The following is a 17410-nucleotide window of genomic DNA, read 5'->3' on the forward strand; positions in this document are numbered from 1 at the left end:
TAATGAAAAATATCTTTCTTCCAGTTAAAATTCTTAACAATAATAACTTTCCATATAAACCCAACTAATATATTTTTATATTTTTTTTGAATTAATATTATGAGTATAACTTTTTTAAAAAATTCAATACAATAATAACTCTTTAAAAAAATTAATAACAACCGTGCATTGCACGGGATTTAAACTAGTTGACTATTAAAAGTTTATAAATTGCAATCGTTATAATAAACTTGCATGTAATATTTAAAGTTTTGCCTCTTATATTCATGATAATGTAATTACATTTCAAGCATATATTTTTGTTTTTTTTTATTTTGTTTACTATCACCATTACTTTTGGCTTGTATAAAGAAAACAGATAAACAAGAGGTGTACAAACAAAACTATGGACAATATTGAAGGACTTCACATCACATAAAATGATAAGATATAGACAGGGAAATATTTACTTATTTAGTGGTGAAGACATCACATCAGTTGGATAAGTTAAGTGCGAAATTTTCAAGTGGATAAAACATTTTCTTTCATAAAGAAAATTGTTTTCCTAGTTTCTTTAATTGATTACTCCCTCCGTTTTTTTTTTATATGCATCAATTTGACAATTGCAATATTCACATATCATAGTTGACCTAATTTTTTCACCTCCAAAAAAGGAATAAATGTTATTATATTATATATTATTAGATTCGTCATAATGTCTAGTTTCATAATATTATTTTGTTACAATTTTTACTAATACACAATTAAAGATATTTATGGTCAAAGTAGCGTCTTGACAAATGTACCGATCAAACTGATGAATATAAAAAAAAAATAAAAAAAAAACAAAGGGAGTATTAAATAAGAACATACTTCCTCCGTTTTCTTTTACTTGCAACACTTCCCTAAAAGGAAATGTCACAATACTTGCAACACACTATAAAAGGAAAGTTACTTTAGGGAAAAACTATACTATATCCCTTATTTAAAACATATGGTCCACTATATTACACTCCTAACAACATCTCATCCTATTTTAAAATTTATTATATCATGTAAGCCACACTTTTCTTAATTACCGCGTTAAAGGATGTGTTGCATCTAAAAGAAAACGGAAGAAGTATTTTAGTAGGTTAATCACAATTGTAAGTTTGCTACTTCCTCCAAAAACGTTATTAACATGCTATCTCTATCAGTAAGATTCTACTCAAGTCTAAGCTACTAAGCCTAGAGTTTGACATGTTTGATTAAAGAAACTTAAATTGCATTTGTTTCATCGTGAGATTTGACATGTTATACGAAGTGTGGAACAACGAACTACCGCTTATGGTAGAATAAGAAACCATGAAACACCTGTGTAAAAAATATATAGAGTATTTGGAGAATTAGACAAAAGTACGAGAGATGGCCAAAAAACAGGAGAATAACAAAGATAGTAGTGCTAGTAGCTTCTGCCCCAATATGACCATTTCTTGGCAGGCTTTCCAGAAGCAAAGCAAAGGGTACCTAAAGAGTAATAGGAAAAAAAAAAAAAATTTAACTACCGGTTTATTAAGACAGCTGAAAAACACTATAAAATTACGCATGTAAGAAAGCATTTTCTGCATTAATACATGACTAGCATATAAATTTAGGGGAAAAAAAAAATGATAATCAATACTGGGATCAGACATGTGTCACTACAATGCAGGAGTTTAAAGATTAAGAATCATACTCGTATATACTATGAGTATAAACAATGACAGAATACTTCGAACTAGCAGGTAGCACCGTAGCAGTATGAAACTTAAAATTTTGCAAGAAATTCCATGCAGAATTAAAGAGCTTATACCTTCTTCCAGCGCTGGCTGATCAAATGGTGAGCATAAAGTCTTAGCAGCTCCTATCTCTCCTTTTGTTCGAGCTTTGACATCCTTCTCAACTTCCTAAAGGAGGAAACAACAATGCACGTCTCTTAGGAAAGTTATCACATAAAATCTAAGATTTGCATCACTTCTTAAAAACACATGAAGTGGATCTTGAGCTTTTTATTCCAGGGAAAGGAAGATTTGCATCACTGCTAAAAGCACATAAGGTGGATCTGAGCTTTTATTCCTGGGAAGGGGTAGGGGCTGTATATTTTTCAAGTTTTTTACTTTCCAAAACAAGGCCTGTTCTAGACTAAGGTCCCAAAAAAATTATAAAATTAAGATAAAGTCCTGATTGGTGAAAATTTGGAAATTTTAGTCCCTAATGTTGATGATTAACTCAAGATTTATTAAGAGGATAGGATTATACAATTCAACAACTGCATTGCAACAATATGAAAACATCAAAATCAGTATATCAACTAGGATTCATCCAGATACCTCTACAAGTGGTGCATAACTATGGCAATTGTTCAATACACACAAAGTATACCGATACTAATACCATATACGGCATAAAATTATAAAAACAATGTACTTGAGCAAGTCAACACAAAAATTAAGTTTAAAACCTCCACTTAAAAGGTTGCATGCATGTGATGGCAGTGAGTATAGCCAAGGCTTTCCTTTAAGAAAGCAACATATGTTAGATTTTACTTGAGTTAGATTCAATTAGATTACATCAAATTATCAAGTCCATGCAAATAACATGATCGACATGACTAATTCCTATTATGAGAAAGATACATATGTATTAAGAAAATAGATCAGAAAAAATCAAGACAAAGTGATGAACTTCTAAAATAATATGAACTAAAAAATAAATAAGTAAAATCCATGATACCTCTTCATCACACCAAGGAGCTAAAATCAGTTTCTTCTGTGCCAACGCTTCAACAAACTCATCCCATGTCCTAACTTCTTTAACACATGCATCTCTCTTTTCCTTTGCAACATCAAACAAATTTTGTTGAATTGTATCCAGCAATTCTTTCACCTGATCGACCAAACCTGCCATTGGTATATCCTTCTTGGCTGAATTGTCACGTCGAACAGCACGAGTCTAAAAGTTGATAAAATTGTTAATCTCAACTACACTTGACTTCTACAATTAACAATAAAACTGATGTGGCCAATGGCTGAATAGAACCACAAGCTAAGCTAAAGTCATCCTGAGAAATCATGTTGTCAATTAAAAATACAAACAATAAAAGTACATGCATGAGCATATTTTAGTGAGGCACTACTTTGGCACAAAAAATATGAGTTAAAGGGGTCAAAGAGAATAGCGTCTGAAATCTGAACTATTTGATTCAGTGATGATTTTGACAGAGAGAAATAATAGGGATCTATGATATTATTTTTTTCCCTTCAAACAAACTATATGCCACTGCTGCTATTAACCATACTAAAGTTAGTCCAATGGGGACCATTTAAGAATTATTCTAAATGCCTCACAAAACATATCAGACCAACGACCACTAAATCAAATATCTTTCACGCAATAGATCAATGTGGAATATGTTTCTCAAAATCACCCAAAGATACATAGCACACAAAATTCATTCCGTTACTGCATCAGCCATCACAATCCGTCACTAAGGATATAAAATCTTATTACAGTTTATTCAATTTCAGCCAAGGAAAATTGTAAGTTTTTTGTAATCCTCTCTGTTACAATGCTATTTTGGTACTTCACTGACAAATATCTGTATTCTCTTTTTCTGAATGTATTCCAAACCATTCCAGCAGCAAAGAGAAAAAGGAACTCAGCAGGCATGGTAATGAAACACCCAAGACAAAAAGACACCCAGCAATAGCATTTCACAAAATTCATTGATCAGATAGATAAGCCCAGTAATTATTAGATGAGAAAAACATAAAACATACAATTTAAAAAACCTGGAAGAGACGTGCATTAGATTTACCTGACTATTGGCCAAATCCTTTGGTCCAATCTCAAGCCTCAAAGGAACACCTTTCATTTCCCAGTGTGAATACTTCCAGCCTGGAGAATAGTTATCCCTAAGATCACACTCAGCCCGAATGCCGGCTTCACTCAGAATTTTGACAGTAGAAGCACAAGCATCGAAAATTCCTTGTGTGTCAGCGTCTTTGAAAGGTACAGGTACCACAATGACTTGGACAGCTGCTACTTTAGGTGGCAAAACTAAGCCTTTATCATCACCATGTGTCATGACCATTACCCCTATCTGCAAATTGACAGAATAAAAATTTAGATTTAAAAAGTCAGGAGGAACCCTCCTGTCAATCAAGGGGTCATATTCAACAAACAAGTAGCCTTATCAATCCATCCTATAATGAAACGTTACCCTATCTTGCCCCTTAAGAACCCCCATTGGAGGGTGACCAACAAAATGAATATTACTCCTCATTAAGAATGTATAATAACAAGATCCTCAGAGAGTCCAATGAATATTATAACAGAAATGAGCCAATTTAAGAACCAAATAGTGACAAGTATATCATCAAACAGACAATAACTCATTGCGAAACAAACAACTCATAATGTCCACCACAACCAAAAACATTAATCAATTTCTTAAATCAAACCAAGATACTGCAGACAGGAAAGTTGCACAAAAGTAAGCTCCAATCAAACAACTCTAGCAGTAATAGCAAATGAAGGGTAGATGAGCATACCGTTCTGGTACTGTATGCCCATGAGTTCTGCCAGACCATTGCCTTCTCTCCTTTCTCATTTTCATAAGTAATTTCAAACATCTTTGCAAAATTTTGACCAAGACAATGTGAAGTTGCACCTTGAACACCACGTCCAGTGTTAGGTATAAATGCCTGGAATAGGAAGACGATATGCAATTTTAGATATTTAAAGCAACCAGACAAAATTGCGTCTCATTATACATATTACAACATTTATCGAGATTCCAATAATTTACATAGAAAAATACATATGCAAAGCAGTTTCAACTCTTATTAAAAAAATGCTACCTCAACACTTGTTGTGTAATATCCACCTGCAAACTTCTCCATTTCACTTTTCTTGCCCTTGACCACTGGAACAGCCAAAAACTCTTCATATATTCGCCGGTAGAGTTCCAATATATCAAGAACCTAATGTAGCAATCAAAACATATGATAACATTAAGTTAATATTTTGGCCACTAAAGGATTATCAAAACAGCCATATGATTATAATAAGAAATAACTACAAAGGGATTTAATTCTTTTCATTTTGTTCTTCAAAAAGGCATATAATAATGGTACTGGTTTCAATCAACATACAACAGAATTAGTATACAGAGAAAAAACCATATTTATCAGTTTTCACAGTAAGTGACAAACTCTTGAAAAAGTAAAAGAGCAGCAGATGCAGACTGTATTTGGAAATGTCATCCACTTGAGTATAACATTTAAATTCCAAGTTCAAATCATAGCTCTCTCTCCCTAAAATCATTCCTATTCTTATTTACTTCATCTACATAAATTTATTCCATTGGAGCATGGTTAGCTAATGCCCTGTAACATTTCAAACAGCAAATGACGCCATGATCAGAACGTTGGAGAAGCCAGTAGAAGAACAACTTCAACATGTTTCAGACAAGGTATATATTTCAATTTGATCTTGGTGCGCCTTGGGAAATGGATCTGCAAGTCCCTTTCATTTTTCATCATCAGCTCCCCACTAATAGGGGTGTTTCGGCTCAAGGAGATTCTATCAACCACGATGCTCATTAAAGGCATGAATAGTGACCAAGCAGAAAAAGGCATTATAACTGCCTGGCATGTGGGTGTTCGACATTCATCTAGTCCAAATTATATTCTTATTTTTTGGAGGAAAGGTACAGAAGCATAAAGGTCACCTGTCTTAGAAGTAGACCAATAGCTAATACCATTTAAAAAAAAAAAAAAAAAAAAAAAAAAAAAAAAAAAAAAAAAAACACCTAATCGACCCCAAACTTATCCAAAAAAAGATTATAGAGAAAGGATATAAAAAATGGCCGAGAAATATTAGCAAGAAACTAAGAAAAAGGACCAATGGAAGGTGGGAAACATAAACTCCATTTTCAGAATCGAACAAATTCCAAAACAGCTCCACAATTGTACAAATAAAAACGTCTTTTATTATTGGAGTTAGCATGAACAAGAGAAAAAGAAAAAGAAATAAAAGAGAGAGAGAGAAATTCAAATATACAAAATTAAGGGGGGAAATTGGACAAAGTCTCAAAGAGCATAAGCAATTTAAGAAAAAGCAAGAAAAATATTTTGAAATACTACATAAATTCTAACAGAAATTATAATACAATTCATGACAGCAACCACTGAATTTTGATCAAAGCCAGTTGGTATAGTCAACCATCGAGGAAATTCATTCAGATTAAATCTATTATTGTGAAAAAAGACAAAAAGAAAGATAGTCCATGATACTGAATTGGACATATAACTGATCGATAATTAAAGCGAGGATAGAAATCTATAGGCAATGAGGATGAAAAAGGGCGGCAGATTGCCAGAATTTTATTAAAGTCGATGAGATTAATTAAGTCTTCTTCTTTAAGATATGGATGACTAGGGAAAATAAATCCACAGCCAAAATCAGGGTGAAAACACCAATCAAGCAATGAGTGAAGGCTGTGGATCAATACTGAAATGAACTACGAACTATACGGACCATAGAGGGGATCTAAAATAATAAATTCCTATACTCTTTGTCCGGAAAGATCAAGGTGGTTTTCAGGAATCATGGCAATTTACAGGCTTCCATCATCTTTAACATGGAACTTGAGACTAGAGTTACCTATCACATAGTATGCTTCGGTAAGCGGTTCGAGTACAAAGAACGCAAAACACTAGTTGGGAGAATTCTAATATGTTTGGGGTTTTTTTATTCAAAGTATTTCAGATCATAATACGTTATGGGATATTACACTCCAAAAAGTAGTACTCTATATAGGCTAAGGTTAGAGAAAATGGGAAGGTGAAAAATGAACCTGTAAAAGTAAATAAAATTGTTCTTCCGAAAAAGAAAATAAGAAAATACTTTTCAAAAAGCTACCTTTTCGTCCCAAATTAACTCCCTATCTCACCACCTCCACCTCCACCTCCCTCTCCCAGTGACTGTACAGAATGCCTAAGCTGGCATCATAAGCCAGAACAAATTGATAGAATCATGTCACTCAGTCAACCAAAAGCCCAAAACTTATACTTTCGTCCCTCTATATTCAATGCCTTGATTTCAGATCTAGAGTATTTGTTCCTCTTGCTTTTTTGCCAACATCCATTTTCCTTATGACAAAGTGAAAAAAACAAGTGTACTAGAATGTATTGGCACACAAAGGTATTGAGAATTGAAGCATACAACCTAAATTGAGGGAGGGGGAGGGAGGCATATTAAGTAAGCCTAGCTAAGGCATAAAATTGCAATACAGAAGCTCTAGGTTTGATTAAGGGGTTGTTTGGTTGACAAATAAAAACATGGGAAGTTAAAAATCCTAGGAATTGAAATTTTTTGAAGTTGTTTGGTTGACAAATTCACGGGAAGTAGAAATTCCCATGAATTTCCACTTTCCACAAACTGGGGGAAGTTAATTACCTAGGGGGACCTAGGTAAGTGGAACTTCCCATGGAAATTTCCACTTGCCTTAGTTAACCAAACACTTTTTAGAATTTCTTAGGAAGTTCAATTTCATGGGAAATCAATTTTCCAAGAAATTTGCAATTCCTACATTCAACCAAACGAGCCCTAACTTTATCTGCCAATGCCAGTGAGACAGTACATGCAGAGGTAGTTATAGGAATCACATAAACTAATTAGTTAAACCAGATATTAGCAAACTCCACTGCCATATGCTCATACCTCAGCATCTGCCTCTTCCTGTGTTGCAAATGCTGTATGGCCTTCTTGCCAGAGAAATTCACGACTCCTACAAACACAGGAGCAAGCCTAAATTAGCTTATATATAGAGGATCATTTGCATGTAACAGCATGTAACAAAGATTGTTATGAACTATATTCCTCTCTCACTAGACTGATTTCCTAAAAATATACTTTTGTTCCTGAAAACAACAACAACAACAAAAGAAAAATCAACTTATTTATATATTTCTTCCTTTCTATAGTAGTCCTACCTTTGTTTTAAACAGGTAAAAAATTACAAAAATAAAGTACCACGAGAGTTGTATGTCCAAATAACCATTTCTTCCAACTAACTGGTAGAATACTATCCAGAATAATCAAGAAAAGGCAATTACTAATAAAAACCCAACCTAGGTTTGTTACCCAACAAAAATAAGAAAATGATAATGAAAACCTAACAGATAACAACTAAGGGAATAAACCTTATAGATACTTTTTTATTTCCTGAATACCCCAAAACAGATGTCCCCTCATAGTTATCAGACCTTCAGGTTAGCAATTCATTTTTATCCCTATATGGAGTCATCACTCATTAGACCTACAGGGTTAGCAATTTTTCTTTCACTATATAAGTCTTTGTATTTGCAATTAAAATGACAAGACAAAGTAATGTATTATCCAATAGAGCCATCAAGCATGATAAGCTAAGGAAAAGAAATGAAAAGAAAAATGCACACCGTGTAGAAAGCTCTTACAAAGCATTATGTGGAACAGTACACCGTATACTACCTGATAAAAGGAGTTGGATTGCTGAATTCCCAACGGACAACGTTACACCACTGATTCAGTCTTAGAGGTAAGTCACGGTGTCCCCTGATCCACTTTGAATAATAAGGGTACATAACAGTCTCACTGGTTGGACGAATAGCAATAGGCACCTCCAAGTCAGATTGCCCAGACTTTGTTACCCATGCAACCTATATAAAAAGTTTCAATTATTAGAAGCATGCAGAAAAACCCCCAAAAAAATCTATTAACAGCTCTCCCAGTCTCATTCATCCAAATTAGCAACACAGCCAGCATTCCTTTATCATCTGAATCTCTATCTTTCACATAGTCTAAAAGATATAGTTCAACAAACAAATGTGCTCATATGAGCTTACCTCGGGGGCAAAACCTTCAATGTGATCTTTTTCCTTCTCCAAAACACCAGGTGAGACAAATAGTGGGAAATAGCAATTCTTTATCTTCATCTTCTTGATTTCCGCATCAAAAAATTCCTAAAATTTTGAAATCATAGAATCACCAAAATAATTAGGAAAACGCACGTAGAAGTCTGTATAATTCTAAGTAATATTCCTCACAAATATGTTATTTAACCCTGAAATCATATCTAGATTGGGCCTTAAAGACAACTCAAGACTTAAACTAAACGAATCTGGACTTATCTAAGCTGTATGACCCTAATTTGAATCCCTACCTTACAATAAGTTTTAAAAAGCTCTTCTGAATAGTGCATGAACATTTATATCCCTACAAATATTCTTTTATATATTTGCCCCTATTGAATTCAAAAGCCTTTAAATTGTCTCTTGAATCCCCTAAAATGATTTATTATTTGTGTTTGTTTCAATATTAAAAGCATCTTTTATTAGTCTCCCGATTTTTTCTTTGTTTTTTCTATTTGGAATATAAACACTATTTAATACAAAGTATTCTAAATTAATTTTAATGCATATGGTGTACAAAAATTACGAAGTATATAATTGTATGATGAATTGTTTAATTTATTTAATTAATCGTCTCAATAAGTACTTAAAAATTACGGAGTATTTAATTGTGTGATGAATTGTTTAATTTATTCAATTCATACTTAAAAATTTATGAGACTTTTGTATATCTAGAACTCGATATTTTTTCACCGTTCCCTTGCCAAATCAAATTAGATCTACTAAAGTTTCAAACATTGCACAGCTATACAATATCTAACACTATATGCAAATTGATTAAAAAAAAATTAAAAAAAAAAAATTAAAAAAGAAAGAAAAAGAAAATCATGCAAATATGTATAAGGCATAATGGCCACCAATAATAATTTTCCTCAAGTGGCTAGCTTTAGCTATACTGTGCGCGATGCACGCGTAAGAATCACTAGATAATATAAGCATGTTAATCCTGACACTTACATTTCAAGATGACATTAAAAGACTAAAATCAGTTTGTTTCATAACCTACCTCTACTCTTCTACAATCTAGATTGGGAAAAGTAGAAATTTCCCCGGATGGTTTCAGACATATATAGTGAGGCTTCAATCAAGCAGCAATTGTCATTTTAAAATGATATGAGATCAAGGAGGGAGGAGAGATTGAATTTGTAAGTTTGCAACAAAGAGTATTTCAAAATGACCCTGAAGCCTGAACATTTGTCCAGCGTGATAGAAAATTCCTAAACTTCCATAAATGATAAAAGAGAAGATATAAGAACCAATGTTACTCGGAATCGTCTCTAAGTGTCGTGTCCGACAAGGTATCGGAGTGTCTGACACCTCAATCCTAAATTTTGGTCGACACTTCGACACGGTCGAGGGAGTGTCTTGACTAATATTTAGGATACGGCTACTGTATAAAGTGTCCAAAAAATTAATCCGACACTTGAAAATTAAATAGATAAAAGTCATAAAACTGAAAATTTTATATCACTAGGTTAGGTCCCATGCCATGCACGGTTATTTTAATTACTCCATATTTTTTCTTTATATAAATTAATTTACGCCTTTATGGCATACAAAATAAAAAGTTAATATATTTGTAGAAAAATTATTTATTTCCTTATTAATCCGTACTTAATTGGATAATAACATAAGAAAGGTAAATATTATTGTTTGTATATTTGGTTGACAAAAAAAACTTTTCTTTTAAATAACTTCTTTAAATAAAATTTTCTAAATTAAAAAAAAAAAAAATACTAAGGACACACTAGGAGATGACACGTGTCATTGCTGGTGTGTCTTTTAGTATATAGTTATTGATTATTTAGGATTTTTAATTAATTTTTATTTGGGTTTGAAATTTAATTATTACGAGTATAATTTATTATGACCTTTTATCAAATACAGTACCTAGTTACCTACTTCTTATTACTACTGCAAAGCTTATTTGTGTTTTATTACCGAGTACAACAATTTAAAAGGCCATCTGTTATAGCCAGTGACTAGTGGCCCACTACTGTCCCACCAAATTTATAATACTACCTCCGTTACTTTTTAGTTGACACGTATTCCTATTTAGGAAGTTTCTTTTTAGTTGACACGTTTTCTTTTTGGGTAAATTTTTTACCTTGCATTTACAAGCTACCCCACTTGCTTTTTCATTCTCTATCACTTTCTCTCATATCCTTAATATATGTGTCTAAATCAAACGCGTCAACTAAATAGAAACGGATGAAGTATAATATTAATAAACCTTCTAAACCCATTACATAAAATCTACATGTGCTACTCTTTACAGCTGTCAAACAATGTACTTTCTCTCTCTTCAAGTTCAAATCTAAGAATTCATCGGTTTTAATGGCGTTTCCATATTATTTTTCCTTTTTCCCTTTCTTTTTGTGGTAGATTTTTAAATTAAACCCTAACATTTTAAATTAAAAATCTTGATTATCCGAAGTCGACACCTATTCGGCACTTTCCCGGAGCCGTGTCAAGGGTTGTGTTGCGCGTCGTGTCGTGTCGACACGCGACACCCATGGCCAAGGAAGATGTCGGAGTAACGCAGATAAGAATGAAAAAAACCATATACTCTACCTAGATCATTTGCCATCCGAGATCCAAACAACCGATCCTTCCCTCAATCATTGTGGCATATTTCGCAAATTTCAGAAATAACCTTCTCATATATCCTAAATTCTAATATTTATAATATTGATACATCAAGCCATCACTTCCGTACAAATCATAGGGAGGGGGTGGATAAGAGTGAACTTAAATCCCAAACATAATTTGCACAAAAGTATAATCATAAATTCGGTGATGTAGCAACCAGCAAGTGACCTCCCTCCGACAAAACTTACCTTGAAAAAGCACATCATATCTTCCTTCCTCAAAGGATTACATTAAAATTCTCGTAACCTTAAATCTAAGGAAAAATTGATTCTAATAATCCCACCTTTGGTCGGTTCGCTGTTAATAATCCCACCTTTAAATTATTATTTAATAATCCCACCTTTATAGAAGATCTTCTTTTGTTGGTCCCTAACCTGTTGGTAACCTATTTTGATAGGTCAATATGCCATGTGTTGTTTTTTAATTGGTTGAAAAATAAAACCTAAAAAAAAACTGTAAAAATAAAAAACACAGCAGAAAAAATAAAATACAAAATAGAAAATTAAAAAAAAAAAAAACCCACCAACCACCTCCACGGCTCCACCACCATGAACCTAACCTTACCTTAGCCCCCACAAAAATCGTCCAGCCACCACCCTACACCCGTGAAAATGGCTGGCCGGAACCCCCCATTACCAAAAACCACCCCACCGACCAAAATCAACCCCCAAAATCATCCCCTAACCCGAATCCTATCCCCGAAACCACCACAGCCACCACCCTAAAAGCCCCACCTAACCGCCGAAACCCCCCTCCAATTGCCGAAAACCACCGAAAATCTCTGAAACTCTTACCCAAAATCAACCTCAAGCCATCCCTTGAAATTAATTCATTGATTTTTTTTTTATTTAACTCATTGAAATAAAGGGCTTCGATAGTTTTAATGGGTGTGTGGGTTGGAATCGGGCCAATGCTTGTTGTATAAAGGTGGGAATGGTGTTCCGGCGGTGGGGATGGGGGTTCGGCGGTGGAGGAGGGGCTGCCGGAGGTTGGGGTTAGGGACCTAAGGGTGTTCCTTTATTTGGGGCTGGCTTGGTTTTTAAAAATAGGTTTTCTTTTTTAAAAAAAAAAAAAAAATTTATCCATTTTTTTATCAATTATTTAGTGACACTCAAATTAAAAAAAAAAAAAAAAAAAAAAAAAAAAAAAAAAAAGGTTTACCCGATGTTCAGGTTACCGGTCATAAGAGACCAATAAAAGAAGATCCTTTATAAAGGTGGGATTATTAAATAATAATCTAAAGGTGAGATTATTGAAAGCAATCCGGCTAAAGGTGGGATTATTAGAATCAATTTTTCCTAAATCTAATCCTGCTAGCCCTTTTGATATAACATATTGAGAACAAAAAACCATGACAAATTTAGGTTATAAACTGTTCTAGTGAGGTGAGCTGTCTGATTTAATAGAAGTTTAGTCTGACTTGGTGAGTGTCAACAATATCATGGACACAATGAATCAACAAGAATAAGTTCTTGAAATAAGGTGAAGAGAACATAACCATAGAAGACGAACACCTTTGCTATAAGATTTTGAAAGACTATACTAAGTCATTAGTCATTCCTCAAAAGCATTCAACATAAAGCTCAACATTCAATAAAGGTTCATTTTACACATCGACAAGTTCACATAACCCCGAAACTCACTGAGCAACAAAAGATCCCAACCTCGGAAGCAATTCGATTGCTAACGGCATCCACAAATTCTTATTCTTTCTACAACAAGTTTTAGCATTTAATTGAAACAAAAGATAAGAGCTACTCACTTGCATAGCCTCCCAAATCGCCATAGTCCACGGCCTGAGAATGTAACACCCAGAAATATCATAATACTCGATCATCTCAGAATTCACAACAACCTGCATTATCAATCACAAATATCATTTCAACCCAATTATTCATTACACAGTAATATAATTCAACCAAAATATACAAAAACAAAAATCAAATACCTCAGAATACCACTCCCCAAAATTCTCATCCTTCTTATTAGTTAACCCTAATCCAGTCTCTTTCTTCACCTCCTTCTTCTTCTTCCCAACTAAAATTCCAATCATTAACAACTACATTAATCCTCCATTAACAATAAAATTAATACAATAAATTATTAAATTAACATCAAAAAATTCAGAAACTCACCATTTTTAGCCTTAGGATCAGCAGTTTTAGCCTTGGAATCACCAGCCATAGCAAACAATCTTCTACTACGATTAAAGCACCTGGAAAAAGTGAAACCTAGAGTTGAGCAAATGCAGAACTTGAATCGCGAAAATGGCGGCGAAGGTGGTTTACCTGTGCGGCGTTAATGGCGGCGGAGGTGATGAGAGGAGAGAGAAAGAGAAGAAGGAGAGAATGCGAGAGGAAGTGAGATAACAAGGGCGGGTGAGCGAAGATGATGCTGAGCTAATAAAGGTGCAAGCGAAACCGGCAGCAGACATTAAAAGTTGTTGACTTGATTGTATTTGTTTAGTGTATTTGGGTTTACTAGATATCCCCCCACATTCTTCTTACACCCCCCCTTGCTAAAACCCTACTAATTGACTTGGATAGGGTGATGTTAGAGGATAGGATAAATATTTCTCCTCCTGTTTCAAATGAATTACTACCTGCGTTTCAAATTATTTGCAGCTAAATCTAAAGTCTTGACCTGCCTGAATGATCTGACCCGCGACCCGAAAATTGATCTGAAATCATTTAACTACGGAAATTCTAAGTGTTTTGGGTGTTTTCTGGTCCCTCGGGGGAGTTACAACTCCAGGATTGGTCTCGCGCGGTCCGTAGCTTCAAAACACGGAGATTCCGGTTGGTAGGAGCTCCGCCTCCGACGATCAAGTTAGAACGTGTTTGGACAAGGTAAAAAGTGCGGAAAAGGTAAAAGTGAGATATTCTCGGATTTCGAAATCAGGTGTTTTCTCTGATGTAAGAGAATGTAGGTAGTATGTAATAATTGAACGTGCCCCCAAAATAGGGTGAATCTCCCTATTTATAGGGTCATTGATAAATGTATCCTTTCTTAGGTCACTTTGACCTAATTCTGATGGGTTGTACCACATTACGGCTTTCTTGGGATTTGGCCCTAAATTAGGTCCTCTTTTCTACCAAACTTTGGGAGCACCACGTGTCAAATGGGGATAGGTCCACTTTGGACTTATCCTGGCTGACACATGTCTGTAAGGAGGGTGTTCCCATCGTAGGGGATCCTTCTCCTTAGATGCCCATGGCCCTTTAAAGCCTAGGACTTTACACTTGTTAGGGTGTATTAGGATTTGAATTCCTGACTGTTTGGGGGACCTTGAATTAGAAATGATTCTATCATACACGCTTTTTTGCAAGGAACAAGTAAGAATCGCCAATGAGTTTTAGGAAAACCCATAAACCTCATTCATGCCTTTCTCCCAAGAAGAGTTCAAGGGATATTTAGCATGAATCATAAGTTTACCCATGCCCAAATTGGTCTATAAACCAGAAATGAGTTCGGGAGTGAGAGTACCAAGATAACGTTCCCTTTAGAGGGGAATCGCTATCCTAGCCCTAGTGCGGCCTCTACTAACTCTTCCTTTTTCACAATTCCATCACCAAACAATATATGCAACACGATACCTAAAACTATATTAGTTGATTTTATTTACACATACCAAATCACGTAGGACTTACATCGTGAGGTCGTTATTCTTTATTTAATCAATTAAATTCTTGAAAAGGACGAGAAAATAAACAATATTTGCCTTGGCTTAAGTGATCAAACAACAATTAATTATTCGATTCTAATCTTATTTAACACAAGATACTATGTGGAATTGATTGATTAATCCTTTAAGGTGATCAAGCAACACTAATTAATTAATTAATTAAGGTTCTTTTAAACAAGAAAATAAATATGATTTAACTAAGTGCTCGGGAATTTACCACTTCTCTTTGCTAGATCTCCGTTTAGAACACTTATGGATTCCTTCTTGTTGGGGAACCTCCACCGTAGTAACAAAATATCAAAGGAGTGAGTATTTAGGACAAGAGGGTTTAGGTAGCACAAGACACAAGTTCACAAGTATTCTGCCAGAGTTTTTAGGTTATTTTCTGTGTGTTTAAGCCTCGAATTAAGGTCTTATTTATAGGGAATGATTAGGTTAAGGGTTATGAGCATTCTGCCGCAGCAGGTGTCGCGCGCAACTGGATAAGTTGCGGGCGGCTGTCGCGCGCAAGTGAATTGGTCGCGCGCGGATGTCGCGCGCAACTACTTATCTTGCGCGCAGCTTTATGGTAAGATTCGATTTTCCAAATTTTCGAAATTCTGAATCTCTCGCGAGCGCATCCCTGGAAGTCGCGGGGAGTGTCGCACGCAACTGAATTAGTTGTGCGTGACAGCCTAGCGCAACTCTGTGAGATGCGCGCGACATTTTCTGCGGCAGCTTTAATATTAACCTAGGCGCTCCTAAATCCGTCATTATTGGGTTTTAAGCACGGGCTTAAGCCTAATTATGATCGAGTTTAGTTAATTGGACCTTGAATTGGCCTTGTTCTTTGTTTGGGCTAGTCTTTTGTGTTTTGTGGCTTAACCAGTTATCCATAAGTATTCTTCACTTTGATCCAACATGAAGATGGTTTTATTTATCGTCATTGCACTTCCTGTCGGGACAAGAGGCCAATAGTAGGTGTCTACAATGTCGCATACTAACTGGGCCACATGGCATGGGTAATTTTTACCTAAAACACTCAGTAATTTTGATATCGCTAGGATGTATCATGTTAGTGTGATTTCATACTGTGTGCTGCTTTGTTTTTAATCTTGGCCCTACGATAAACCATTTGATTGTGAGTATCGAGTAGTAAAAATGACATAAAGAGAAGCATTTGGTAATGCGGCATATTTCATATTGGGAATTGAGCATAGAGATTATATTTCTCTTATTATTCATTTATGTAAACTTCATTGTTTATGGATATTTTGATTTGAATGTTGGCACTAACGTTGTTGGCTTCGAAATATTTGTAAGGATTTGACATAAAATGTGAGTAAAAAAATGTCTACTTGTTGCAAATAATATGAAACGAAGGTAGTATATGATATTAGTTTGTGACATTGTGACATATGAAAGTTGTTTGTAGTATCCGAGTTAAAGGGGATAATAATATGTACATGCACTCTATTTCCCTTAGCCGTGTTTTATCCTATTGGGTTTTTCCATGTAAGGTTTTTAATGAGGCACATTGCTTATGCAAGATCTAAATTAAGGTGTTCATGGGCGTACATCTATGGGGGAGTGTTATAAAATACTTGTTGACTGGGTGGATTTAACACTTTAGGTTGATATTTCTTCATGAGTTAAATACCACAATGTTACTCCATACATGAGTTAATCATCAAATTAATATAAGCACTCTTTACTTATTACAAATAACGTCATGAGTACATATGTGTATTATTAGTATAGAAACTGAGCTTCTAACTACTTTCGTTCTTTTATGCTTTACTCACTACGGTACACAATTTAAGAAATTATTGAAGAATGTGAGTGGATGTAAGATAAAGTAAGACTGTAAGAGAGAATCTAACAAAGGTTGGTTTGTGTAAGAAAAAAGTGAATAAAATGAGAAGGGGAGTATAAAATGGTGAATTAATATGAGGTTAAAAGAGTAAGTAAAAGGGGGTACGCCATAAAAAGAATAAAGCAAAGTGGGTAGAATTTTAAAGAACTACCTAAAATAAAAGGTGGATAAAAAGTAAAACAAAAAAAATGTAGATAGTTGTCATTTATGATATACTTAAAAGTTATAAAATTATAAGGGCTTGGGAGAAAGTATAAGTTTTAT

General features: G+C 34.5%; 1 protein-coding gene across 1 annotated transcript; it reads right to left on the reverse strand.

Annotated features, from left to right (window-relative positions):
- Window positions 1-1221: 1221 nt before the first annotated feature.
- Window positions 1222-14072, reverse strand: LOC145607761 (proline--tRNA ligase, cytoplasmic-like). The gene is made up of 13 exons (XM_081663352.1): window positions 13895-14072; window positions 13742-13821; window positions 13555-13643; window positions 13369-13461; window positions 8889-9005; window positions 8515-8702; window positions 7726-7792; window positions 4860-4982; window positions 4551-4703; window positions 3815-4099; window positions 2731-2949; window positions 1811-1904; window positions 1222-1485 (listed from the first exon to the last, which is right to left on the reverse strand). The coding sequence occupies exons 1-13, from the start codon at window positions 14038-14040 to the stop codon at window positions 1421-1423; spliced, it is 1719 nt and encodes a 572-aa protein (XP_081519478.1). The 5' UTR covers window positions 14041-14072; the 3' UTR covers window positions 1222-1420.
- Window positions 14073-17410: the final 3338 nt, after the last annotated feature.

Source organism: Chenopodium album, chromosome 23 (genome assembly GCF_948465745.1).
Source record: "Chenopodium album chromosome 23, dcCheAlbu1.1, whole genome shotgun sequence".
NCBI classification, from domain to species: Eukaryota; Viridiplantae; Streptophyta; class Magnoliopsida; order Caryophyllales; family Amaranthaceae; genus Chenopodium; species Chenopodium album.